This window comes from Oncorhynchus mykiss, chromosome 15 (assembly GCF_013265735.2).
Source record: "Oncorhynchus mykiss isolate Arlee chromosome 15, USDA_OmykA_1.1, whole genome shotgun sequence".
Classification (NCBI taxonomy): domain Eukaryota; kingdom Metazoa; phylum Chordata; class Actinopteri; order Salmoniformes; family Salmonidae; genus Oncorhynchus; species Oncorhynchus mykiss.
The window spans coordinates 75,043,290-75,071,008 of NC_048579.1; the positions used below are offsets into that span (position 1 = coordinate 75,043,290).

Here is a 27,719-nt window from a genome sequence, read left to right on the forward strand (position 1 = left end):
TGGTAGGAGAGGAGGTCAGTGTAGTTATTACAGTGTCTACCACAGTAGAGGAAGTCAGTGTAGTTACTCCCCTGTCTACCACAGTAGAGGAGGTCAGTGTAGTTATTGCAGTGTCTACCACAGTAGGAGAGGAGGTCAGTGTAGTTATTACAGTGTCTACCACAGTAGAGGAGGTCAGTGTAGTTATTACAGCGTCTACCACGGTAGGAGAGGAGGTCAGTGTAGTTATTACCCTGTCTACCACGGTAGGAGAGGAGGTCAGTGTAGTTATTCCAGTTTCTACCACAGTAGGAGAGGAGGTCAGTGTAGTTATTACACTGTCTACCACAGTAGGAGAGGAGGTCAGTGTGTTATTACCCTGTCTACCACGGTAGGAGAGGAGGTCAGTGTAGTTATTACAGTGTCTACCACAGTAGGAGAGGAGGTCAGTGTAGTTATTATAGTGTCTACCACAGTAGGAGAGGAGGTCAGTGTAGTTATTACAGTGTCTACCACAGTAGGAGAGGAGGTCAGTGTGTTATTACCCTGTCTACCACAGTAGAGGAGGTCAGTGTAGTTATTGCAGTGTCTACCACAGTAGGAGAGGAGGTCAGTGTAGTTATTACAGTGTCTACCACAGTAGAGGAGGTCAGTGTAGTTATTACAGCGTCTACCACGGTAGGAGAGGAGGTCAGTGTAGTTATTACCCTGTCTACCACGGTAGGAGAGGAGGTCAGTGTAGTTATTCCAGTTTCTACCACAGTAGGAGAGGAGGTCAGTGTAGTTATTACAGTGTCTACCACAGTAGGAGAGGAGGTCAGTGTAGTTATTACCCTGTCTACCACGGTAGGAGAGGAGGTCAGTGTAGTTATTACAGTGTCTACCACAGTAGGAGAGGAGGTCAGTGTAGTTATTATAGTGTCTACCACAGTAGGAGAGGAGGTCAGTGTAGTTATTACAGTGTCTACCACAGTAGGAGAGGAGGTCAGTGTAGTTATTACAGTGTCTACCACAGTAGAGGAGGTCAGTGTAGTTATTACAGTGTCTACCACAGTAGAGGAGGTCAGTGTAGTTATTACCCTGTCTACCACAGTAGAGGAGGTCAGTGTAGTTACTACAGTGTCTACCACAGTAGAGGAGGTCAGTGTAGTTATTACAGTGTCTACCACAGTAGAGGAGGTCAGTGTAGTTACTACAGTGTCTACCACAGTAGAGGAGGTCAGTGTAGTTACTCCCCTGTCTACCACAGTAGAGGAGGTCAGTGTAGTTATTACCCTGTCTACCACAGTAGAGGAGGTCAGTGTAGTTATTACAGTGTCTACCACAGTAGAGGAGGTCAGTGTAGTTATTACCCTGTCTACCACAGTAGAGGAGGTCAGTGTAGTTACTACAGTGTCTACCACAGTAGAGGAGGTCAGTGTAGTTATTACAGTGTCTACCACAGTAGAGGAGGTCAGTGTAGTTACTACAGTGTCTACCACAGTAGAGGAGGTCAGTGTAGTTATTACCCTGTCTACCACAGTAGAGGAGGTCAGTGTAGTTATTGTATAAAGTAATGACCTACAGTCTCTAAGTAAATGTCATTGATATGGAGTCTCTTTAACACATTCTCTCTTCCCATCCTCCATTGCAGGGGCGTGACAGTCAGCATAGTCACGTTTGGTATCACGAGGTAACACGGTCCTAGTCTCCCCGCTGTTCTACTGTACCTTCCTTCTCTTTTGGCTGTTGGCAATGACCCCCCCCCCCCCCCCCATCCCTCCTCTCACGTTGACATCAAACTGAGTGATGATACATGAGTGAACAGAACACCTGTGTATCCACCTTAGAAACAATACAATGGGCAAAAAAAGAGTTTCCATTGTTGAGTTTCAGAAAGGCCTCATACCTGAGATCTAGGCCTGAGATTGTTGAGTTTCAGAAAGACCTCATACCTGAGATCTAGGCCTGAGATTGTTGAGTTTCAGAAAGGCCTCATAGCTGAGATCTAGGCCTGAGATTGTTGAGTTTCAGAAAGGCCTCATAGCTGAGATCTAGGCCTGAGATTGTTGAGTTTCAGAAAGGCCTCATAGCTGAGATCTAGGCCTGAGATTGTTGAGTTTCAGAAAGGCCTCATAGCTGAGATCTAGGCCTGAGATTGTTGAGTTTCAGAATGGTCTCATACCTGAGATCTAGGCCTGAGATTGTTGAGTTTCAGAAAGGTCTCATACCTGAGATCTAGGCCTGAGATTGTAGAGTTTCAGAAAGGCCTCATACCTGAGATCTAGGCCTGAGATGGTTGAGTTTCAGAAAGGCCTCATACCTGAGATCTAGGCCTGAGATGGTTGAGTTTCAGAAAGGCCTCATACCTGAGATCTAGGCCTGAGATTGTTGAGTTTCAGAAAGGCCTCATACCTGAGATCTAGGCCTGAGATTGTTGAGTTTCAGAAAGTCCTCATACCTGAGATCTAGGCCTGAGATTGTTGAGTTTCAGAAAGGCCTCATACCTGAGATCTAGGCCTGAGATTGTTGAGTTTCAGAAAGGCCTCATACCTGAGATCTAGGCCTGAGATTGTTGAGTTTCAGAAAGGCCTCATAGCTGAGATCTAGGCCTGAGATTGTTGAGTTTCAGAAAGGCCTCATACCTGAGATCTAGGCCTGAGATTGTTGAGTTTCAGAAAGGCCTCATACCTGAGATCTAGGCCTGAGATTGTTGAGTTTCAGAAAGGCCTCATACCTGAGATCTAGGCCTGATATTGTTGAGTTTCAGAAAGGCCTCATACCTGAGATCTAGGCCTGAGATTGTTGAGTTTCAGAAAGGCCTCATACCTGAGATCTAGGCCTGAGATTGTTGAGTTTCAGAAAGGCCTCATACCTGAGATCTAGGCCTGAGATTGTTGAGTTTCAGAAAGGCCTCATACCTGAGATCTAGGCCTGAGATTGTTGAGTTTAAGAAAGGTCTCATACCTGAGATCTAGGCCTGAGATGGTTTAGTTTCAGAAAGGCCTCATAGCTGAGATCTAGGCCTGAGATTGTTGAGTTTCAGAAAGGCCTCATACCTGAGATCTAGGCCTGAGATTGTTGAGTTTCAGAAAGGCCTCATACCTGAGATCTAGGCCTGAGATTGTTGAGTTTCAGAAAGGCCTCATAGCTGAGATCTAGGCCTGAGATTGTTGAGTTTCAGAAAGGCCTCATACCTGAGATCTAGGCCTGAGATTGTTGAGTTTCAGAAAGGCCTCATACCTGAGATCTAGGCCTGAGATTGTTGAGTTTCAGAAAGGCCTCATACCTGAGATCTAGGCCTGAGATTGTTGAGTTTCAGAAAGGCCTCATACCTGAGCTCTAGGCCTGAGATTGTTGAGTTTCAGAAAGGCCTCATACCTGAGATCTAGGCCTGAGATTGTTGAGTTTCAGAAAGGCCTCATACCTGAGATCTAGGCCTGAGATTGTTGATCTGATAGGTTGCTATAAAGATTAATTGTGAGTGTGCGTGTGTGTGTGTATGTGTGTGCGTGCTTGTATGAGAACACTGTGTGTGTGTGTGTGTGTGTGTGTGTGTGTTTCAGGCAATGTCAGCATAAATACAATGAGTCAGCAGGAGGTTGGTTAGACGGCGTTCTTCTTTCCGTTCAACCTGAATATGCTGAGTGGTTAACCGTACCTTGCCTTGTACGATACGTAGAAACCTGGCCCATAAACTTCATGGAAATGTACTAAATATAGTCTAGATGTGGAAGAACTTTCTAGAAATTAGATTGCCGTTTTGTCTTCTAAGTAAAGTAGTTTAATAACGACCAATATAATGAAGGAATTCTTAGGACCGTTAGTTGGACCAAGTCTGATCTGATCTGATGTTCCACTCCAGGATCGGGCTCAAAGTCATTTCAACTGGGCTCTAGTTTAATTTGAGGAAATCAATGAGGACAGAAAGAGATGTTTTTATTTTTCAGCTGAATGAGGATTTTCTGTTGAATTTCAGTGTAACCTACCTCTAATTGATTCTGTTGAAAAGTAGTTCACATCAACCCTTCTCCTAAGTCCTGATAGCTATCAATATATCAGTCTATCAGTCTATCAGTCTACCAGTTTACCAGTCTACCAGTTTACCAGTCTACCAGTTTACCAGTCTACCAGTTTACCAGTTTACCAGTTTACCAGTCTACCAGTCTACCAGTCTACCAGTCTATCAGTCTATCAGTATATCAGTCTACCAGTCTATCAGTCTACCAGTCTTTCAGTCTACCAGTCTACCAGTCTATCAGTCTATCAGTCTATCAGTCTACCAGTCTACCAGTCTATCAGTCTACCAGTCTACCAGTCTACCAGTCTATCAGTCTACCAGTCTACCAGTCTATCAGTCTATCAGTCTACCAGTCTATCAGTCTACCAGTCTATCAGTCTATTCCCTATATAGTGCACTACTAGAGGCCTATGGGTCCTGGTCAAAAGTAGTGCACTATATAAGGACAGAGGGAGGAAGACTGTGTCCAGATGCCAGTCTAGGTCCAGATGCCAGTCTAGGTCCAGATGCCTGCCTAGGTCCAGATACCAGCCTAGGTCCAGATGCCAGTCTAGGTCCAGATGCCAGTCTAGGTCCAGATGCCAGTCTAGGTCCAGATGCCAGCCTAGGTCTAGATGCCAGCCTAGGTCCAGATGCCAGTCTAGGTCCAGATGCCAGTCTTGGTCTAGATGCCACCCTAGGTTCAGATGCCAGCCTAGGTTCAGATGCCAGCCTAGATCCAGATGCCAGTCTAGGTCCAGATGCCAGTCTAGGTCCAGATGCCAGTCTAGGTCCAGATGCCAGTCTAGGTCCAGATGCCAGTCTAGGTCCAGATGCCAGCCTAGGTCCAGATGCCAGTCTAGGTCCAGATGCCAGTCTAGGTCCAGATGCCAGCCTAGGTCCAGATGCCAGCCTAGGCCCAGATGCCAGCCTAGGCCCAGATGCCAGCCTAGGCCCAGATGCCAGCCTAGGTCCAGATGCCAGTCTAGGTCCAGATGCCAGTCTAGGTCCAGATGCCAGTCTAGGTCCAGATGCCAGCTCAGTGTGTGTTGTGTCGTGCCCTGGCTTTGCTTGTGTGCATGAAAGTCAGGCATCTGTTGCATCATTGTGTGTGTCTTAAAGCTATTGATAACACTTTCTGTGTTGAAATCTCTCTACCACACACCTGTGATCAGTATCAGAGGAAAGTGTTGACTCACAGAGCTCTGATTTTTGTGATCAGTATCAGAGGAAAGTGTTGACTCACAGAGCTCTGATTTTTGTGATCATTATCAGAGGAAAGTGTTGACTCACAGAGCTCTGATTTTTGTGATCAGTATCAGAGGAAAGTGTTGACTCACAGAGCTCTGATTTTTGTGATCAGTACCAGAGGAAAGTGTTGACTCACAGAGCTCTGATTTTTGTGATCAGTATCAGAGGAAAGTGTTGACTCACAGAGCTCTGATTTTTGTGATCAGTACCAGAGGAAAGTGTTGACTCACAGAGCTCTGATTTTTGTGATCAGTATCAGAGGAAAGTTGACTTTGCAGCTAAAAGAACGACAACTAAACTAAACTAAACGACAACTGCTGCCTTTGCTTCTGATGCCACAGATACTGCAAGCCCCCCCCCTTACCACGTTCTGTTAATGTGCTGCCTCAGATACTGCAAGGCCCCCCCCCCCCTTACCATGTGCTGTTAATGTGCTGCCTCAGATACTGCAAGCCCCCCCCCTTACCACGTTCTGTTAATGTGCTGCCTCAGATACTGCAAGGCCCCCCCCCCCCTTACCACGTGCTGTTAATGTGCTGCCTCAGATACTGCAAGGCCCCCCCCCCCTTACCACGTGCTGTTAATGTGCTGCCACAGATACTGCAAGGCCCCCCCCCCCCCCTTACCACATGCTGTTAATGTGCTGCCTCAGATACTGCAAGGCCCCCCCCCCTTACCACGTTCTGTTAATGTGCTGCCTCAGATACTGCAAGGCCCCCCCCCTTACCACGTTCTGTTAATGTGCTGCCACAGATACTGCAAGGCCCCCCCCCCCCTTACCACGTGCTGTTAATGTGCTGCCTCAGATACTGCAAGGCCCCCCCCCCCTTACCACGTTCTGTTAATGTGCTGCCTCAGATACTGCAAGGCCCCCCCCCCCTTACCACGTGCTGTTAATGTGCTGCCTCAGATACTGCAAGGCCCCCCCCCTTACCACGTTCTGTTAATGTGCTGCCTCAGATACTGCAAGCCCCCCCCCCTTACCACGTTCTGTTAATGTGCTGCCTCAGATACTGCAAGGCCCCCCCCCCCCCCCCCTTACCACGTGCTGTTAATGTGCTGCCACAGATACTGCAAGGCCCCCCCCCCTTACCACGTGCTGTTAATGTGCTGCCTCAGATACTGCAAGGCCCCCCCCCCTTACCACGTTCTGTTAATGTGCTGCCTCAGATACTGCAAGGCCCCCCCCCCCCCCCCCCTTACCACGTGCTGTTAATGTGCTGCCACAGATACTGCAAGGCCCCCCCCCCTTACCACGTGCTGTTAATGTGCTGCCTCAGATACTGCAAGGCCCCCCCCCCCTTACCACGTGCTGCTAATGTGCTGCCACAGATACTGCAAGGCCCCCCCCCCCCCTTACCACGTGCTGTTAATGTGCTGCCTCAGATACTGCAAGGCCCCCCCCCCCCCCCTTACCACGTGCTGTTAATGTGCTGCCTCAGATACTGCAAGGCCCCCCCCCCCCTTACTATGTGCTGTTAATGTGCTGCCTCAGATACTGCAAGGCCCCCGACCCCCCCTTACCACGTGCTGTTAATGTACTGCCACAGATACTGCAAGGCCCCCCCCCCCCCCCCTTACTATGTGCTGTTAATGTGCTGCCTCAGATACTGCAAGGCCCCCCCCCCCCCCTTACCACGTGCTGTTAATGTGCTGCCTCAGATATTGCAAGGCCCCCCCCCCCCCCTACCACGTGCTGTTAATGTGCTGCCTCAGATACTGCAAGGCCCCCCCCCCCCCTTACCATGTGCTGTTAATGTGCTGCCTCAGATACTGCAAGGCCCCCCCCCCCTTACCACGTTCTGTTAATGTGCTGCCACAGATACTGCAAGGCCCCCCCCCCCCCCCCCCCTTACCACGTTCTGTTAATGTGCTGCCTCAGATACTGCAATGCTATCAACCAACCAACCAACCAATCCTCCATACTCCCAGGTGCGAGAGCTTCGTAAGAAGGCGGAGGCCTACAGACAGAGGGCGTGGGGGACCCATTTCTCCCGCCTCCACCTCAACCAGATCCTGTCGGACCAGAACCAGCTGTGGGATGCCTCCACCCCTTCCTCCTCTAACCTCAGCTCTGGGACAGGTTCCGGGGACGGGGAGGAAGACAGGAGTCCTACCCCCCAGGCTCTGGATCTCGCTAGGTGAGGGAGACCGACCACAGAGCTGGCTATAGCATGACATTAGCATGTCTTTAGTGTGGGCTGGATGTGTAGTACATCTGGCTCAGGATTTCCCATAGATGGGGTGCAACTTTCGGCCTTAAAATCGGGCTTCTGTAAGTATAGAATGAAATTGAAATTCAAGTGTAGCCAAATGATTAGACTTATAAGCAGAGCCTCATATTTCTGGGTAGAAGCCACAGAGCTGGATGGGGGGGTTGACCCAGCTATATGGTGTAGAGGAAACTGATGCTGAGAGTCCTTTACTGGGGTCTTAATACATCTGACCCTATTAAGGTCATGTTCTCTGTGTGTCCCTCCTCTCCCTCCCTCCTCCTCTCCTTGTGTGTCTGTAGGGTTGACAGTAGCTCCAGCTCCGTAGCCGGACCCCCTCCCCTCACCCCCGTGTCCAGTAGAAGGAGCTCCACTCGGGGGGCTGGGGACACAGCAGGCCCCCCTGGTCACCTTAACCCTTTAGCCCCTAACCTACCTATTCAGAGGAGACTAGCCTGGGAGGAGGAGACAGGGGCTGGGGGTGGAACAGGGGAGGAGAGAGAGGAAGAAGAGGACAAGGAGAAAAAGGATGAGAGAAAGGATGAGAGAAAGGATGAGTATGTGGTTGTTTCATTCCCTCTCCATTTCCTGTTGATTTCTGCTTTCACTGAGTGGCTCTGAGTTCTCTGTTACCTCCACTCTGTTTATATCCATATTGGAGACAGTCAGTTCTGTTTCCTCCACTCTGTTTATATCCATATAGGAGACAGACAGTTCTGTTACCTCCACTCTGTTTATATCCATATTGGAGACAGTCAGTTCTGTTACCTCCACTCTGTTTATATCCATATTGGAGACAGTCAGTTCTGTTACCTCCACTCTGTTTATATCCATATTGGAGACGGTCAGTTCTGTTACCTCTGTTTATATCCATATTGGAGACAGTCAGTTCTGTTTCCTCCACTCTGTTTATATCCATATTGGAGACAGTCAGTTCTGTTACCTCCACTCTGTTTATATCCATATTGGAGACAGTCAGTTCTGTTACCTCCACTCTGTTTATATCCATATTGGAGACAGTCAGTTCTGTTACCTCCACTCTGTTTATATCCATATTGGAGACAGTCAGTTCTGTTACCTCCACTCTGTTTATATCCATATTGGAGACGGTCAGTTCTGTTACCTCCACTCTGTTTATATCCATATTGGAGACAGTCAGTTCTGTTACCTCCACTCTGTTTATATCCATATTGGAGACAGTCAGTTCTGTTACCTCCACTCTGTTTATATCCATATAGGAGACAGTCAGTTCTGTTACCTCCACTCTGTTTATATCCATATTGGAGACAGTCAGTTCTGTTACCTCCACTCTGTTTATATCCATATTGGAGACAGTCAGTTCTGTTACCTCCACTCTGTTTATATCCACATTGGAGACAGTCAGTTCTGTTACCTCCACTCTGTTTATATCCATATTGGAGACAGTCAGTTCTGTTACCTCCACTCTGTTTATATCCATATAGGAGACAGTCAGTTCTGTTACCTCCACTCTGTTTATATCCATATTGGAGACAGTCAGTTCTGTTACCTCCACTCTGTTTATATCCATATTGGAGACAGTCAGTTCTGTTACCTCCACTCTGTTTATATCCATATTGGAGACAGTCAGTTCTGTTACCTCCACTCTGTTTATATCCATATTGGAGACAGTCAGTTATGTTACCTCCACTCTGTTTATATCCATATTGGAGACAGTCAGTTCTGTTTCCTCCACTCTGTTTGTATCCATATTGGAGACAGTCAGTTCTGTTACCTCCACTCTGTTTATATCCATATTGGAGACAGTCAGTTCTGTTACCTCCACTCTGTTTATATCCAGATTGGAGACAGTCAGTTCTGTTACCTCCACTCTGTTTTTATCCAGATTGGAGACAGTCAGTTCTGTTTCCTCCACTCTGTTTATATCCATATTGGAGACAGTCAGTTCTGTTACCTCCACTCTGTTTATATCCATATTGGAGACAGTCAGTTCTGTTACCTCCACTCTGTTTATATCCATATTGGAGACAGTCAGTTCTGTTTCCTCCACTCTGTTTATATCCATATTGGAGACAGTCAGTTCTGTTACCTCCACTCTGTTTATATCCATATAGGAGACAGTCAGTTCTGTTACCTCCACTCTGTTTATATCCACATTGGAGACAGTCAGTTCTGTTACCTCCACTCTGTTTATATCCATATTGGAGACAGTCAGTTCTGTTACCTCCACTCTGTTTATATCCATATAGGAGACAGTCAGTTCTGTTACCTCCACTCTGTTTATATCCATATTGGAGACAGTCAGTTCTGTTACCTCTGTTTATATCCATATTGGAGACAGTCAGTTCTGTTACCTCCACTCTGTTTATATCCATATTGGAGACAGTCAGTTCTGTTACCTCCACTCTGTTTATATCCATATTGGAGACAGTCAGTTCTGTTACCTCCACTCTGTTTATATCCATATAGGAGACAGTCAGTTCTGTTACCTCCACTCTGTTTATATCCACATTGGAGACAGTCAGTTCTGTTACCTCCACTCTGTTTATATCCACATTGGAGACAGTCAGTTCTGTTACCTCCACTCTGTTTATATCCATATTGGAGACAGTCAGTTCTGTTACCTCCACTCTGTTTTTGTCCATATTGGAGACGATCATTATTTTGTTACTTATTTTAAGAGCTACTATTTTTAGAGACACAGTGTGACTCTGTCCTGTCTGTCTGTCTGCCTGCCTGTCTGCCTGCCTGTCTGCCTGTCTGCCTGCCTGTGTTCCAGACTGAGGGTGCTGGACCATCGTTCGTCGTCTGTAGCAGGCTCCCACAGGTCCAGAGAGGGTGGCAGGATGCCCACACCCACACTGCAAAGGATCGCTACTGTTCAGAGAACTCACCACGACCTGACGACTCCAGCCACTGGTAACCTAGCAGATATATTGTTGACATATTGTTTTTATTTTTGTGACAAACTTTTTATTCAAATTTTTATTTTTGAGAGAGAGGTTACTAGTACAAAAACAATCAAATAAATGATCCAGGGACAGTGTGTGGTCCGGCCCAGTCTGGGTTTGTCTCCAGGGACAGTGTGTGGTCCGGCCCAGTCTGGGTTTGTCTCCAGGGACAGTGTGTGGTCCGGCCCAGTCTGGGTTTGTCTCCAGGGACAGTGTGTGGTCCGGCCAAGTCTGGGTTTGTCTCCAGGGACAGTGTGTGGTCCGACCCAGTCTGGGTTTGTCTCCAGGGACAGTGTGTGGTCCGACCCAGTCTGGGTTTGTCTCCAGGGACAGTGTGTGGTCCGACCCAGTCTGGGTTTGTCTCCAGGGACAGTGTGTGGTCCGACCCAGTCTGGGTTTGTCTCCAGGGACAGTGTGTGGTCCGGCCCAGTCTGGGTTTGTCTCCAGGGACAGTGTGTGGTCCGGCCCAGTCTGGGTTTGTCTCCAGGGACAGTGTGTGGTCCGACCCAGTCTGGGTTTGTCTCCAGGGACAGTGTGTGGTCCGGCCCAGTCTGGGTTTGTCTCCAGGGACAGTGTGTGGTCCGGCCCAGTCTGGGTTTGTCTCCAGGGACAGTGTGTGGTCCGGCCCAGTCTGGGTTTGTCTCCAGGGACAGTGTGTGGTCCGGCCCAGTCTGGGTTTGTCTCCAGGGACAGTGTGTGGTCCGGCCCAGTCTGGGTTTGTCTCCAGGGACAGTGTGTGGTCCAGCCCAGTCTGGGTTTGTCTCCAGGGACAGTGTGTGGTCCGGCCCAGTCTGGGTTTGTCTCCAGGGACAGTGTGTGGTCCGGCCCAGTCTGGGTTTGTCTCCAGGGACAGTGTGTGGTCCGGCCCAGTCTGGGTTTGTCTCCAGGGACAGTGTGTGGTCCGACCCAGTCTGGGTTTGTCTCCAGGGACAGTGTGTGGTCCGGCCCAGTCTGGGTTTGTCTCCAGGGACAGTGTGTGGTCCGGCCCAGTCTGGGTTTGTCTCCAGGGACAGTGTGTGGTCCGACCCAGTCTGGGTTTGTCTCCAGGGACAGTGTGTGGTCCGACCCAGTCTGGGTTTGTCTCCAGGGACAGTGTGTGGTCCGGCCCAGTCTGGGTTTGTCTCCAGGGACAGTGTGTGGTCCGACCCAGTCTGGGTTTGTCTCCAGGGACAGTGTGTGGTCCAGCCCAGTCTGGGTTTGTCTCCAGGGACAGTGTGTGGTCCGGCCCAGTCTGGGTTTGTCTCCAGGGACAGTGTGTGGTCCAGCCCAGTCTGGGTTTGTCTCCAGGGACAGTGTGTGGTCCGGCCCAGTCTGGGTTTGTCTCCAGGGACAGTGTGTGGTCCGGCCCAGTCTGGGTTTGTCTCCAGGGACAGTGTGTGGTCCGACCCAGTCTGGGTTTGTCTCCAGGGACAGTGTGTGGTCCGGCCCAGTCTGGGTTTGTCTCCAGGGACAGTGTGTGGTCCGGCCCAGTCTGGGTTTGTCTCCAGGGACAGTGTGTGGTCCGACCCAGTCTGGGTTTGTCTCCAGGGACAGTGTGTGGTCCGACCCAGTCTGGGTTTGTCTCCAGGGACAGTGTGTGGTCCGGCCCAGTCTGGGTTTGTCTCCAGGGACAGTGTGTGGTCCGACCCAGTCTGGGTTTGTCTCCAGGGACAGTGTGTGGTCCGACCCAGTCTGGGTTTGTCTCCAGAGACAGTGTGTGGTCCGACCCAGTCTGGGTTTGTCTCCAGGGACAGTGTGTGGTCCGGCCCAGTCTGGGTTTGTCTCCAGGGACAGTGTGTGGTCCGGCCCAGTCTGGGTTTGTCTCCAGGGACAGTGTGTGGTCCGGCCCAGTCTGGGTTTGTCTCCAGGGACAGTGTGTGGTCCGGCCCAGTCTGGGTTTGTCTCCAGGGACAGTGTGTGGTCCGGCCCAGTCTGGGTTTGTCTCCAGGGACAGTGTGTGGTCCGGCCCAGTCTGGGTTTGTCTCCAGGGACAGTGTGTGGTCCGGCCCAGTCTGGGTTTGTCTCCAGGGACAGTGTGTGGTCCGGCCCAGTCTGGGTTTGTCTCCAGGGACAGTGTGTGGTCCGACCCAGTCTGGGTTTGTCTCCAGGGACAGTGTGTGGTCCGGCCCAGTCTGGGTTTGTCTCCAGGGACAGTGTGTGGTCCGGCCCAGTCTGGGTTTGTCTCCAGGGACAGTGTGTGGTCCGGCCCAGTCTGGGTTTGTCTCCAGGGACAGTGTGTGGTCCGACCCAGTCTGGGTTTGTCTCCAGGGACAGTGTGTGGTCCGGCCCAGTCTGGGTTTGTCTCCAGGGACAGTGTGTGGTCCGGCCCAGTCTGGGTTTGTCTCCAGGGACAGTGTGTGGTCCGGCCCAGTCTGGGTTTGTCTCCAGGGACAGTGTGTGGTCCGGCCCAGTCTGGGTTTGTCTCCAGGGACAGTGTGTGGTCCGGCCCAGTCTGGGTTTGTCTCCAGGGACAGTGTGTGGTCCGACCCAGTCTGGGTTTGTCTCCAGGGACAGTGTGTGGTCCGACCCAGTCTGGGTTTGTCTCCAGTAGCAGTTTCACCATGACCATAAACTAGGTGATAGTGGAAACAAACCAACTAACTACTGTGTTGAGGCAGTGTCACCATAAACTAGGTGATAGTGGAAACAAACCAACTAACTACTGTGTTGAGGCAGTGTCACCATAAACTAGGTGATAGTGGAAACAAACCAACTAACTACTGTGTTGAGGCAGTGTCACCATAAACTAGGTGATAGTGGAAATGAACCGACATCAGACTCATCATCTTCCCACCTTAGCTTGCATCCAGCCTACACTTTTTCAAAAACTATTTTTTATCTTCACAGTTCAGTTATGGGTCACATCAATATAATACACTAAACTCACCGTTTTCAACATTTTACATGACAATTGAATCATTTAGCAGACACTCATATCCAGAGCATCTTATAGAGTTAGTATTCTCATTGTTTAGTAGATAAACAACCACATATCACAGTCAAGATCAAATCATGGTTCATTACTTCTGTGTTGAATTGAAAAAAAAACAACTTTATTGATCCCCAGAGGGTAAACGTGATCACCTTGTCCAATGTCTTGTCAGGAGGTGCTATCCTGGTGTCTCCTCCTAAGATGGAGGCTAACGGCTGGGCGAAGAGAAGTGAACCTCCGTTGGGTAAAAGCCGTCCCCCATTTAAACGCCTCTCTCTGGCCTCGCCACGACGAGCAGCCAGACAGGTAACATTCTACACCACTGGATATCGGGATAGTTGGGTAGAGCTTCTCCTTGGTGAGAAGATACATCTTGTAGTAATGTATAGGCTTCTCCTTGGTGAGAAGATTCATCTTGTAGTAATGTATAGGCTTCTCCTTGGTGAGAAGATACATCTTGTAGTAATGTATAGGCTTCTCCTTGGTGAGAAGATACATATTGTAGTAATGTATAGGCTTCTCCTTGGTGAGAAGATACATCTTGTAGTAATGTATAGGCTTCTCCTTGGTGAGAAGATACATATTGTAGTAATGTATAGGCTTCTCCTTGGTGAGAAGATTCATCTTGTAGTAATGTATAGGCTTCTCCTTGGTGAGAAGATACATCTTGTAGTAATGTATAGGCTTCTCCTTGGTGAGAAGATACATCTTGTAGTAATGTATAGGCTTCTCCTTGGTGAGAAGATACATCTTGTAGTAATGTATAGGCTTCTCCTTGGTGAGAAGATTCATCTTGTAGTAATGTATAGGCTTCTCCTTGGTGAGAAGATACATCTTGTAGTAATGTATAGGCTTCTCCTTGGTGAGAAGATACATCTTGTAGTAATTTATAGGCTTCTCCTTGGTGAGAAGATACATCTTGTAGTAATTATAGGCTTCTCCTTGGTGAGAAGATACATCTTGTAGTAATTTATAGGCTTCTCCTTGGTGAGAAGATACATCTTGTAGTATTTATAGGCTTCTCCTTGGTGAGAAGATTCATCTTGTAGTATTCATAGGCTTCTCCTTGGTGAGAAGATACATCTTGTAGTATTCATAGGCTTCTCCTTGGTGAGAAGATTCATCTTGTAGTATTCATAGGCTTCTCCTTGGTGAGAAGATTCATCTTGTAGTATTCATAGGCTTCTCCTTGGTGAGAAGATTCATCTTGTAGTAATTATAGGCTTCTCCTTGGTGAGAAGATACATCTTGTAGTAATTATAGGCTTCTCCTTGGTGAGAAGATTCATCTTGTAGTAATGTATAGGCTTCTCCTTGGTGAGAAGATACATCTTGTAGTAATTTATAGGCTTCTCCTTGGTGAGAAGATACATCTTGTAGTAATGTATAGGCTTCTCCTTGGTGAGAAGATTCATCTTGTAGTAATTATAGGCTTCTCCTTGGTGAGAAGATTCATCTTGTAGTAATGTATAGGCTTCTCCTTGGTGAGAAGATACATCTTGTAGTAATTATAGGCTTCTCCTTGGTGAGAAGATACATCTTGTAGTAATTATAGGCTTCTCCTTGGTGAGAAGATACATCTTGTAGTAATTATAGGCTTCTCCTTGGTGAGAAGATTCATCTTGTAGTAATGTATAGGCTTCTCCTTGGTGAGAAGATACATCTTGTAGTAATTTATAGGCTTCTCCTTGGTGAGAAGATACATCTTGTAGTAATGTATAGGCTTCTCCTTGGTGAGAAGATTCATCTTGTAGTAATTATAGGCTTCTCCTTGGTGAGAAGATTCATCTTGTAGTAATGTATAGGCTTCTCCTTGGTGAGAAGATACATCTTGTAGTAATTATAGGCTTCTCCTTGGTGAGAAGATACATCTTGTAGTAATGTATAGGCTTCTCCTTGGTGAGAAGATACATCTTGTAGTAATTATAGGCTTCTCCTTGGTGAGAAGATTCATCTTGTAGTAATTATAGGCTTCTCCTTGGTGAGAAGATTCATCTTGTAGTAATGTATAGGCTTCTCCTTGGTGAGAAGATACATCTTGTAGTAATTATAGGCTTCTCCTTGGTGAGAAGATACATCTTGTAGTAATGTATAGGCTTCTCCTTGGTGAGAAGATACATCTTGTAGTAATTATAGGCTTCTCCTTGGTGAGAAGATACATCTTGTAGTAATTATAGGCTTCTCCTTGGTGAGAAGATACATCTTGTAGTAATTATAGGCTTCTCCTTGGTGAGAAGATACATCTTGTAGTAATTATAGGCTTCTCCTTGGTGAGAAGATTCATCTTGTAGTATTCATAGGCAGGGTTACTGTAAAAACACGTTGTGATAACTTCTGTGCTGATTTAAAAAAAGCTTTATAAATTGATTGATTGATTGTATTTGCTCGTGTTTCGACTAAGATAAGAACATTGTCCCGGGCTGGTTGTAATGCCTATGTCTTGTTAATGCTCTCTGTTATAGGTTCCTCTAGTCTGGTTAGTTAGTGAATCTGATGTTGTGTCTCGATCAGAATGAGGAGCGGAATCAGCCCCAGTCCTCTCCTGCAGCAGGGGTGACTACTGTGGACCCCCTCCCCCTGAGAGAGGACTCCTGGTCGGGGGAGACCTCTCCGGAGAACCCCCCTGATCCTCCACCGGAGGCCAAAGCCTCCCGTAAACGCACTACCAGCGGACAACCAGACGCCACCGTCCCTGCACCTGTTAACCGCATCCAGGGGACGCTCAGAGACCCAGAGTTCCAACATAACGGTAACTGTCCTGAGGACCTCTCTGGTACCTACTGTAGTAGTGTGGTACTGTAGTAGTGTGGTACTGTCTGTCATAATGGTAACTGTCCTGAGGACCTCACTGGTACCTACTGTAGTAGTGTGGTACTGTAGTAGTGTGGTACTGTAGGGGTGTGGTACTGTAGGGGTGTGGTAGTGTGGTACTGTAGTGGTGTGGTAGTGTGGTACTGTAGTAGTAGTGTGGTACTGTAGTAGTAGTGTGGTACTGTAGTGGTGTGGTAGTGTGGTACTGTAGTAGTGTGGTACTGTAGTAGTGTGGTGCTGTCTGTCATAATGGTAACTGTCCTGAGGACCTCACTGGTACCTACTGTAGTAGTGTGGTACTGTAGTAGTGTGGTACTGTAGTAGTGTGGTACTGTAGTAGTGTGGTGCTGTCTGTCATAATGGTAACTGTCCTGAGGACCTCACTGGTACCTACTGTAGTAGTGTGGTACTGTAGTAGTGTGGTGCTGTCTGTCATAATGGTAACTGTCCTGAGGACCTCACTGGTACCTACTGTAGTAGTGTGGTACTGTAGTAGTGTGGTGCTGTCTGTCATAATGGTAACTGTCCTGAGGACCTCACTGGTACCTACTGTAGTAGTGTGGTACTGTAGTAGTGTGGTGCTGTCTGTCATAATGGTAACTGTCCTGAGGACCTCACTGGTACCTACTGTAGTAGTGTGGTACTGTAGTAGTGTGGTGCTGTCTGTCATAATGGTAACTGTCCTGAGGACCTCACTGGTACCTACTGTAGTAGTGTGGTACTGTAGTAGTGTGGTGCTGTCTGTCATAATGGTAACTGTCCTGAGGACCTCACTGGTACCTACTGTAGTAGTGTGGTACTGTAGTAGTGTGGTGCTGTCTGTCATAATGGTAACTGTCCTGAGGACCTCACTGGTACCTACTGTAGTAGTGTGGTACTGTAGTAGTGTGGTGCTGTCTGTCATAATGGTAACTGTCCTGAGGACCTCACTGGTACCTACTGTAGTAGTGTGGTACTGTAGTAGTGTGGTACTGTCTGTCATAATGGTAACTGTCCTGAGGACCTCACTGGTACCTACTGTAGTAGTGTGGTACTGTAGTAGTGTGGTGCTGTCTGTCATAATGGTAACTGTCCTGAGGACCTCACTGGTACCTACTGTAGTAGTGTGGTACTGTAGTAGTGTGGTGCTGTCTGTCATAATGGTAACTGTCCTGAGGACCTCACTGGTACCTACTGTAGTAGTGTGGTACTGTAGTAGTGTGGTACTGTCTGTCATAATGGTAACTGTCCTGAGGACCTCACTGGTACCTACTGTAGTAGTGTGGTACTGTAGTAGTGTGGTGCTGTCTGTCATAATGGTAACTGTCCTGAGGACCTCACTGGTACCTACTGTAGTAGTGTGGTACTGTAGTAGTGTGGTACTGTAGTAGTGTGGTACTGTAGTAGTGTGGTACTGTAGTAGTGTGGTGCTGTCTGTCATAATGGTAACTGTCCTGAGGACCTCACTGGTACCTACTGTAGTAGTGTGGTACTGTAGTAGTGTGGTGCTGTCTGTCATAATGGTAACTGTCCTGAGGACCTCACTGGTACCTACTGTAGTAGTGTGGTACTGTAGTAGTGTGGTGCTGTCTGTCATAATGGTAACTGTCCTGAGGACCTCACTGGTACCTACTGTAGTAGTGTGGTACTGTAGTAGTGTGGTGCTGTCTGTCATAATGGTAACTGTCCTGAGGACCTCACTGGTACCTACTGTAGTAGTGTGGTACTGTAGTAGTGTGGTACTGTCTGTCATAATGGTAACTGTCCTGAGGACCTCTCTGGTACCTACTGTAGTAGTGTGGTACTGTAGTAGTGTGGTACTGTAGTAGTGTGGTACTGTAGTGGTGTGGTACTGTAGTGGTGTGGTACTGTAGTAGTGTGGTACTGTAGTAGTGTGGTACTGTAGTAGTGTGGTACTGTAGTAGTGTGGTGCTGTAGTAGTGTGGTGCTGTAGTAGTGTGGTACTGTAGTAGTGTGGTACTGTAGTAGTGTGGTACTGTAGTAGTGTGGTACTGTAGTAGTGTGGTACTGTAGTAGTGTGGTGCTGTAGTAGTGTGGTACTGTAGTAGTGTGGTACTGTAGTAGTGTGGTACTGTAGTAGTGTGGTACTGTAGTGGTGTGGTACTGTAGTAGTGTGGTACTGTAGTGGTGTGATACTGTAGTGGTGTGGTACTGTAGTGGTGTGGTACTGTAGTAGTGTGGTACTGTAGTAGTGTAGTGGTGTGGTAGTGTAGTGGTGTGGTACTGTAGTAGTGTGGTACTGTAGTAGTGTGGTACTGTAGTAGTAGTGTGGTGCTGTAGTAGTAGTGTGGTACTGTAGTAGTGTGGTGCTGTCTGTCATAATGGTAACTGTCCTGAGGACCTCACTGGTACCTACTGTAGTAGTGTGGTACTGTAGTAGTGTGGTACTGTCTGTCATAATGGTAACTGTCCTGAGGACCTCACTGGTACCTACTGTAGTAGTGTGGTACTGTAGTAGTGTGGTGCTGTCTGTCATAATGGTAACTGTCCTGAGGACCTCACTGGTACCTACTGTAGTAGTGTGGTACTGTAGTAGTGTGGTACTGTAGTAGTGTGGTACTGTAGTAGTGTGGTACTGTAGTAGTGTGGTGCTGTCTGTCATAATGGTAACTGTCCTGAGGACCTCACTGGTACCTACTGTAGTAGTGTGGTACTGTAGTAGTGTGGTGCTGTCTGTCATAATGGTAACTGTCCTGAGGACCTCACTGGTACCTACTGTAGTAGTGTGGTACTGTAGTAGTGTGGTACTGTAGTAGTGTGGTACTGTCTGTCATAATGGTAACTGTCCTGAGGACCTCTCTGGTACCTACTGTAGTAGTGTGGTACTGTAGTAGTGTGGTACTGTCTGTCATAATGGTAACTGTCCTGAGGACCTCACTGGTACCTACTGTAGTAGTGTGGTACTGTAGTAGTGTGGTACTGTAGTAGTGTGGTACTGTAGTGGTGTGGTACTGTAGTGGTGTGGTACTGTAGTAGTGTGGTACTGTAGTAGTGTGGTACTGTAGTAGTGTGGTACTGTAGTAGTGTGGTGCTGTAGTAGTGTGGTACTGTAGTAGTGTGGTACTGTAGTAGTGTGGTACTGTAGTAGTGTGGTACTGTAGTAGTGTGGTACTGTAGTAGTGTGGTACTGTAGTAGTGTGGTACTGTAGTGGTGTGGTACTGTAGTAGTGTGGTACTGTAGTGGTGTGATACTGTAGTGGTGTGGTACTGTAGTAGTGTGGTACTGTAGTAGTGTAGTGGTGTGGTAGTGTAGTAGTGTGGTACTGTAGTAGTGTGGTACTGTAGTAGTAGTGTGGTACTGTAGTAGTAGTGTGGTACTGTAGTAGTGTGTAGTCTGTCATAATGGTAACTGTCCTGAGGACCTCACTGGTACCTACTGTAGTAGTGTGGTACTGTAGTAGTGTGGTACTGTAGTAGTGTGGTACTGTAGTAGTGTGGTGCTGTCTGTCATAATGGTAACTGTCCTGAGGACCTCACTGGTACCTACTGTAGTAGTGTGGTACTGTAGTAGTGTGGTGCTGTCTGTCATAATGGTAACTGTCCTGAGGACCTCACTGGTACCTACTGTAGTAGTGTGGTACTGTAGTAGTGTGGTACTGTCTGTCATAATGGTAACTGTCCTGAGGACCTCACTGGTACCTACTGTAGTAGTGTGGTACTGTAGTAGTGTGGTACTGTCTGTCATAATGGTAACTGTCCTGAGGACCTCACTGGTACCTACTGTAGTAGTGTGGTACTGTAGTAGTGTGGTGCTGTCTGTCATAATGGTAACTGTCCTGAGGACCTCACTGGTACCTACTGTAGTAGTGTGGTACTGTAGTAGTGTGGTACTGTAGTAGTGTGGTACTGTAGTAGTGTGGTACTGTAGTAGTGTGGTGCTGTCTGTCATAATGGTAACTGTCCTGAGGACCTCACTGGTACCTACTGTAGTAGTGTGGTACTGTAGTAGTGTGGTGCTGTCTGTCATAATGGTAACTGTCCTGAGGACCTCACTGGTACCTACTGTAGTAGTGTGGTACTGTAGTAGTGTGGTACTGTCTGTCATAATGGTAACTGTCCTGAGGACCTCTCTGGTACCTACTGTAGTAGTGTGGTACTGTAGTAGTGTGGTACTGTAGTAGTGTGGTACTGTAGTGGTGTGGTACTGTAGTGGTGTGGTACTGTAGTAGTGTGGTACTGTAGTAGTGTGGTACTGTAGTAGTGTGGTACTGTAGTAGTGTGGTACTGTAGTAGTGTGGTGCTGTAGTAGTGTGGTGCTGTAGTAGTGTGGTACTGTAGTAGTGTGGTACTGTAGTAGTGTGGTACTGTAGTAGTGTGGTACTGTAGTAGTGTGGTACTGTAGTAGTGTGGTGCTGTAGTAGTGTGGTACTGTAGTAGTGTGGTACTGTAGTAGTGTGGTACTGTAGTAGTGTGGTACTGTAGTAGTGTGGTACTGTAGTGGTGTGGTACTGTAGTAGTGTGGTACTGTAGTGGTGTGATACTGTAGTGGTGTGGTACTGTAGTGGTGTGGTACTGTAGTAGTGTGGTACTGTAGTAGTGTAGTGGTGTGGTAGTGTAGTGGTGTGGTACTGTAGTAGTGTGGTACTGTAGTAGTGTGGTACTGTAGTAGTAGTGTGGTACTGTAGTAGTAGTGTGGTACTGTAGTAGTGTGGTGCTGTCTGTCATAATGGTAACTGTCCTGAGGACCTCACTGGTACCTACTGTAGTAGTGTGGTACTGTAGTAGTGTGGTACTGTCTGTCATAATGGTAACTGTCCTGAGGACCTCACTGGTACCTACTGTAGTAGTGTGGTACTGTAGTAGTGTGGTGCTGTCTGTCATAATGGTAACTGTCCTGAGGACCTCACTGGTACCTACTGTAGTAGTGTGGTACTGTAGTAGTGTGGTACTGTAGTAGTGTGGTACTGTAGTAGTGTGGTACTGTAGTAGTGTGGTGCTGTCTGTCATAATGGTAACTGTCCTGAGGACCTCACTGGTACCTACTGTAGTAGTGTGGTACTGTAGTAGTGTGGTGCTGTCTGTCATAATGGTAACTGTCCTGAGGACCTCACTGGTACCTACTGTAGTAGTGTGGTACTGTAGTAGTGTGGTACTGTCTGTCATAATGGTAACTGTCCTGAGGACCTCTCTGGTACCTACTGTAGTAGTGTGGTACTGTAGTAGTGTGGTACTGTAGTAGTGTGGTACTGTAGTGGTGTGGTACTGTAGTGGTGTGGTACTGTAGTAGTGTGGTACTGTAGTAGTGTGGTACTGTAGTAGTGTGGTACTGTAGTAGTGTGGTACTGTAGTAGTGTGGTACTGTAGTAGTGTGGTACTGTAGTAGTGTGGTACTGTAGTAGTGTGGTACTGTAGTAGTGTGGTACTGTAGTGGTGTGATACTGTAGTGGTGTGGTACTGTAGTGGTGTGGTACTGTAGTAGTGTGGTACTGTAGTAGTGTAGTGGTGTGGTAGTGTAGTGGTGTGGTACTGTAGTAGTGTGGTACTGTAGTAGTGTGGTACTGTAGTAGTAGTGTGGTACTGTAGTAGTAGTGTGGTACTGTAGTAGTGTGGTACTGTCTGTCTACGAACAGCGTCAGCAGTTGAACCCGAACATCTAAATTTCCTTGGTTTTTGACTGATCAAACCACTTTTACATTACTGGCATATGGGATGCTGTATCTGCGTCTTTAGTTCCACCTGTGTGACGTTGTCCCATCACATCATCACCCCAAATAGTTATGGTCCAATAAAAACTCTGCATTGCCTCATCAAAGACAGTTTACGAGACTTAAACGCTCATATAAATGTGACAATGAGCGTCATTTACCGTTGATGGGAGGTGTGTGTGTGTCAGGTTTCCGCCACCTCTACAGTATATAGGTCAGTCTGTTTGACTTAGTCCCTGTGGGGTGGGGTCTCTCTCTCTCTCTCTCTCTACTGCTGAGACATCTTTACAGTTTGTGGCTTTTCTCAGCATATTCTACTGTTGCATAACAAAACCTGGTCCCAGATCTGTTGTAGTCCGCTCCTCGTTCCTTCCCGCCAGCCCAGATATTGTCTAGTGTTGTAGTTCCTAGCTGCTTCTTTCTCCTCAGGACAAAAGATACCCTGGCAGCGACTTCTATATCACAACCTGGTCCCAGATCTGTTGTAGTCCGCTCCTCATTCCTTCCCGCCAGCCCAGATATTGTCTAGTGTTGTAGTTCCTAGCTGCTTCTTTCTCCTCAGGACAAAAGATACAGAAGTCGATGCCAGGGTATCACAATTGGGGGAATTCCCTTTCTCTCTCCCAGAGTCCTCACCTCTTTCTCTTCCTCACGTCTCCCTCCATTCCTGACTCCACTCCAGAACCCCCCCCTCCCTACCCCCCCATTCAGTTTATTTTCAGAACAATAGGCCTACACCTGGGGTAGACACACCTGGGGTAGAAACACCTGAGGTAGACACACCTGGGGTAGAAACACCTGAGGTAGACACACCTGGGGTAGAAACACCTGGGGTAGACACACCTGGGGTAGACACACCTGGGGTAGACACACCTGGGGTAGACACACCTGGGGTAGACACACCTGAGGTAGACACACCTGAGGTAGACACACCTGGGGTAGACACACCTGGGGTAGAAAGACCTGGGGTAGAAAGACCTGGGGTAGAAAGACCTGGGGTAGACACACCTGGGGTAGACACACCTGGGGTAGACACACCTGGGGTAGACACACCTGGGGTAGAAACACCTGAGGTAGAAACACCTGAGGTAGAAACACCTGAGGTAGAAACACCTGGGGTAGAAACACACCTGGGGTAGAAACACCTGGGATAAGAAACACCTGAGGTAAGAAACACCTGGGGTAGAAAGACCTGGGATAAGAAGCACCGGAGGTAGAAACACCTGGGGTAGAAAGACCTGAGGTAAGAAACACCTGAGGTAGAAAGACCTGGGGTAGAAAGACCTGAGGTAGAAAGACCTGAGGTAGAAAGACCTGAGGTAGAAAGACCTGAGGTAGAAAGACCTGAGGTAGAAAGACCTGGGGTAGAAAGACCTGAGGTAGAAAGACCTGAGGTAGAAAGACCTGAGGTAGAAAGACCTGAGGTAGAAAGACCTGAGGTAGAAAGACCTGAGGTAGAAAGACCTGAGGTAGAAAGACCTGAGGTAGAAAGACCTGAGGTAGAAAGACCTGAGGTAGAAAGACCTGAGGTAGAAAGACCTGAGGTAGAAAGACCTGGGATAAGAAGCACCGGAGGTAGAAACTACTATGGAGTTGATTGGAAGACAACAGGCTATAACTGCAGCAGTATTGTGCATCATGTGTAATAACATGGAACTCTAAAATGTACTGTTATCTAGACATTTACATGTAACCCCTAAACAACAACAACTAACAGAACAGGCGTCCATTGTCTTCTCTACTCTAGGTAATTTAGGCCTGAGGACGTCTGAGCTGCTGCTGTGTCCTGGTGGTGGCTGTGGAACTGATGATGAAGGTAATGTAGCAGTAACAAGCTTCTTCACATTAGTCTGATAATGAAGGTAATGTAGCAGTAACAAGCTTCTTCACACTAGTCTGATAATGAAGGTAATGTAGCAGTAACAAGCTTCTTCACATTAGTCTGATAATGAAGGTAATGTAGCAGTAACAAGCTTCTTCACATTGGTCTGATAATGAAGGTAATGTAGCAGTAACAAGCTTCTTCACATTGGTCTGATAATGAAGGTAATGTAGCAGTAACAAGCTTCTTCACATTGGTCTGATAATGAAGGTAATGTAGCAGTAACAAGCTTCTTCACATTAGTCTGATAATGAAGGTAATGTAGCAGTAACAAGCTTCTTCACATTGGTCTGATAATGAAGGTAATGTAGCAGTAACAAGCTTCTTCACATTGGTCTGATAATGAAGGTAATGTAGCAGTAGCACGCTTCTTCACATTGGTCTGATAATGAAGGTAATGTAGCAGTAACACGCTTCTTCACATTAGTCTGATAATGAAGGTAATGTAGCAGTAACAAGCTTCTTCACATTAGTATGATAATGAAGGTAATGTAGCAGTAACAAGCTTCCTCACATTAGTCTGATAATGAAGGTAATGTAGCAGTAACAAGCTTCCTCACATTAGTCTGATAATGAAGGTAATGTAGCAGTAACAAGCTTCTTCACATTAGTCTGATAATGAAGGTAATGTAGCAGTAACAAGCTTCTTCACATTAGTCTGATAATGAAGGTAATGTAGCAGTAACAAGCTTCTTCACATTAGTCTGATAATGAAGGTAATGTAGCAGTAACAAGCTTCTTCACATTAGTCTGATAATGAAGGTAATGTAGCAGTAACAAGCTTCTTCACATTAGTCTGATAATGAAGGTAATGTAGCAGTAACAAGCTTCTTCACACTAGTCTGATAATGAAGGTAATGTAGCAGTAACACGCTTCTTCACGGTAGTCTGATAATGAAGGTAATGTAGCAGTAACAAGCTTCTTCACATTAGTCTGATAATGAAGGTAATGTAGCAGTAACAAGCTTCTTCACATTAGTCTGATAATGAAGGTAATGTAGCAGTAACAAGCTTCTTCACATTAGTCTGATAATGAAGGTAATGTAGCAGTAACAAGCTTCTTCACATTAGTCTGATAATGAAGGTAATGTAGCAGTAACAAGCTTCTTCACATTAGTCTGATAATAGGTACATTTTCTGGTTAATTTAGAAACCTAAACTTAAATTTTGGTTGTTGAATCATTTAGACGATGCCCATTTCAGGCTTATAAATATATATTTTATTTTTTCAACTGGCTAACTCCTTTATCCTGTTCTGTAGTATACCCCTCTGGTGTCCTGGACTTCTGGATAAGTTAAAGCTCAGTTTATCACAAGTAGACTAACTAGGCTGATGTTGGTCTTCAGTGTTAAAGGCAGGCTTAGGGGTGATTTCAGTGTTAAAGTCAGGCTTAGGGGTCATTTCAGTGTTAGTCAGGCTTTGGGGTCATTTTAGTGTTAAAGGCAGGCTTAGGGGTAATTTCAGTGTTAAAGGCAGGCTTAGGGGTAATTTCAGTGTTAAAGGCAGGCTTAGGGGTCATTTTAGTGTTAAAGTCAGGCTTAAGGGTAATTTCAGTGTTAGTCAGGCTTAGGGGTCATTTCAGTGTTAAAGGCAGGCTTAGGGGTCATTTCAGTGTTAAAGTCAGGCTTAGGGGTCATTCCAGTGTTAAAGTCAGGCTTAGGGGTCATTCCAGTGTTAAAGTCAGGCTTAGGGGTCATTCCAGTGTTAAAGTCAGGTTTAGGGGTCATTTCAGTGTTAAAGTCAGGTTTAGGGGTCATTTCAGTGTTAAAGTCTTGATGCAAGGGAAGTGACCTCTTACACTAAATCAAATGAGACATTTGCTTCAATATCTCTATGACATAGCTGAGGTTCTAAATCTTTGGGAGTCAGCCGATCACTCTCTCCCCGACCTGGCTAACCTCTGACCCTTGGTGAACCCTCCAGATGACAGGATGTCCCAGATCTCATCCAGGTCAGCAGCGTCCTGCTCTATGGCCTCCCAGGTCCTGGACCGAGCCCAGAGGAGGAAGGACCACTTCTGGGGGAAGAGATAACAGGAAGCACTGCCCCCCCTCACAGTGCATTCCAAATGGAACCCTATTCCCTATGTAGTGCACTACTGTTAAGAGGAGGAAGGATGACTTCTGGGGGAAGAGATAACAGGAAGCACTGCCCCCCCTCACAGTGCATTCCAAATGGAACCCTATTCCCTATGTAGTGCACTACTGTTAAGAGGAGGAAGGATGACTTCTGGGGGAAGAGATAACAGGAAGCACTGACCCCCCCCCTCCACAATGCACACCAGACTACTAGACTGAATCTGGGTTTATATAACCAGAGTGTCCAGACTACTAGACTGAATCTGTGTTTATATAACCAGACTACTAGACTGAATCTGGGTTTATATAACCAGTGTGTCCAGACTACTAGGTTGAATCTGGGTCTATATAACCAGACTACTAGACTGAATCTGGGTTTATATAACCAGTGTGTCCAGACTACTAGACTGAATCTGGGTTTATATAACCAGAGTGTCCAGACTACTAGACTGAATCTGGGTTTATATAACCAGACTACTAGACTGAATCTGGGTTTATATAACCAGACTACTAGACTGAATCTGGGTTTATATAACCAGAGTGTCCAGACTACTAGACTGAATCTGGGTTTATATAACCAGACTACTAGACTGAATCTGGGTTTATATAACCAGACTACTAGACTGAATCTGGGTTTATATAACCAGAGTGTCCAGACTACTAGACTGAATCTGGGTTTATATAACCAGAGTGTCCAGACTACTAGACTGAATCTGGGTGTATATAACCAGACTACTAGACTGAATCTGGGTTTATATAACCAGACTACTAGACTGAATCTGGGTTTATATAACCAGAGTGTCCAGACTACTAGACTGAATCTGGGTGTATATAACCAGAGTGTCCAGACTACTAGACTGAATCTGGGTTTATATGACCAGACCTCTAGACTGAATCTGGGTTTATATAACCAGAGTGTCCAGACTACTAGGTTGAATCTGGGTTTATATGACCAGACCTCTAGACTGAATCTGGGTTTATATAACCAGAGTGTCCAGACTACTAGGTTGAATCTGGGTTTATATAACCAGCGTGTCCAGACTACTAGACTGAATCTGGGTTTATATAACCAGACTACTAGACTGAATCTGGGTTTATATAACCAGAGTGTCCAGACTACTAGACTGAATCTGGGTGTATATAACCAGACCTCTAGACTGAATCTGGGTTTATATAACCAGAGTGTCCAGACTACTAGGTTGAATCTGGGTTTATATAACCAGCGTGTCCAGACTACTAGACTGAATCTGGGTTTATATAACCAGACTACTAGACTGAATCTGGGTTTATATAACCAGAGTGTCCAGACTACTAGGTTGAATCTGGGTTTATATGACCAGACCTCTAGACTGAATCTGGGTTTATATAACCAGACTACTAGACTGAATCTGGGTGTATATAACCAGAGTGTCCAGACTACTAGGTTGAATCTGGGTTTATATAACCAGAGTGTCCAGACTACTAGGTTGAATCTGGGTTTATATAACCAGAGTGTCCAGACTACTAGACTGAATCTGGGTTTATATAACCAGACTACTAGACTGAATCTGGGTTTATATAACCAGACTACTAGACTGAATCTGGGTTTATATAACCAGAGTGTCTAGACTACTAGGTTGAATCTGGGTTTATATAACCAGAGTGTCCAGACTACTAGGTTGAATCTGGGTTTATATAACCAGAGTGTCCAGACTACTAGGTTGAATCTGGGTTTATATAACCAGAGTGTCTAGACTACTAGACTGAATCTGGGTTTATATAACCAGACTACTAGACTGAATCTGGGTTTATATAACCAGACTACTAGACTGAATCTGGGTTTATATAACCAGAGTGTCCAGACTACTAGACTGAATCTGGGTTTATATAACCAGAGTGTCCAGACTACTAGGTTGAATCTGGGTTTATATAACCAGAGTGTCCAGACTACTAGGTTGAATCTGGGTTTATATAACCAGAGTGTCTAGACTACTAGACTGAATCTGGGTTTATATAACCAGACTACTAGACTGAATCTGGGTTTATATAACCAGACTACTA

At 46.6% G+C, this 27,719-nt stretch overlaps 1 protein-coding gene across 6 annotated transcripts in view; it reads left to right on the top strand.

Moving 5' to 3' along the window:
• Nucleotides 1-25,920, top strand: part of LOC110510748 (nuclear protein MDM1) — a 37,376-nt gene extending 11,456 nt beyond the window's left edge. Inside the window, exons 8-16 of one of the 6 annotated variants that reach the window (XR_005036238.1) lie at nucleotides 1,613-1,651; nucleotides 7,142-7,350; nucleotides 7,725-7,979; nucleotides 10,181-10,320; nucleotides 13,436-13,569; nucleotides 15,774-16,011; nucleotides 23,466-23,534; nucleotides 25,525-25,736; nucleotides 25,843-25,920. Coding sequence is in view for 4 of the 6 variants with exons in the window: in XM_036945391.1 (XP_036801286.1) it covers nucleotides 1,613-1,651; nucleotides 7,142-7,350; nucleotides 7,725-7,979; nucleotides 10,181-10,320; nucleotides 13,436-13,569; nucleotides 15,774-16,011; nucleotides 23,466-23,534; nucleotides 25,525-25,634 (1,194 nt within the window). In the remaining 2 variants the exon portion in view is untranslated. Of the gene's footprint in view, nucleotides 1-1,612; nucleotides 1,652-2,176; nucleotides 2,181-7,141; nucleotides 7,351-7,724; nucleotides 7,980-10,180; nucleotides 10,321-13,435; nucleotides 13,570-15,773; nucleotides 16,012-23,465; nucleotides 23,535-25,524 lie in introns of all 6 variants that reach the window. The other 5 variants (XM_036945391.1, XM_036945393.1, XR_005036239.1 and 2 more) reach the window with 5 other exon arrangements.
• Nucleotides 25,921-27,719: the final 1,799 nt, after the last annotated feature.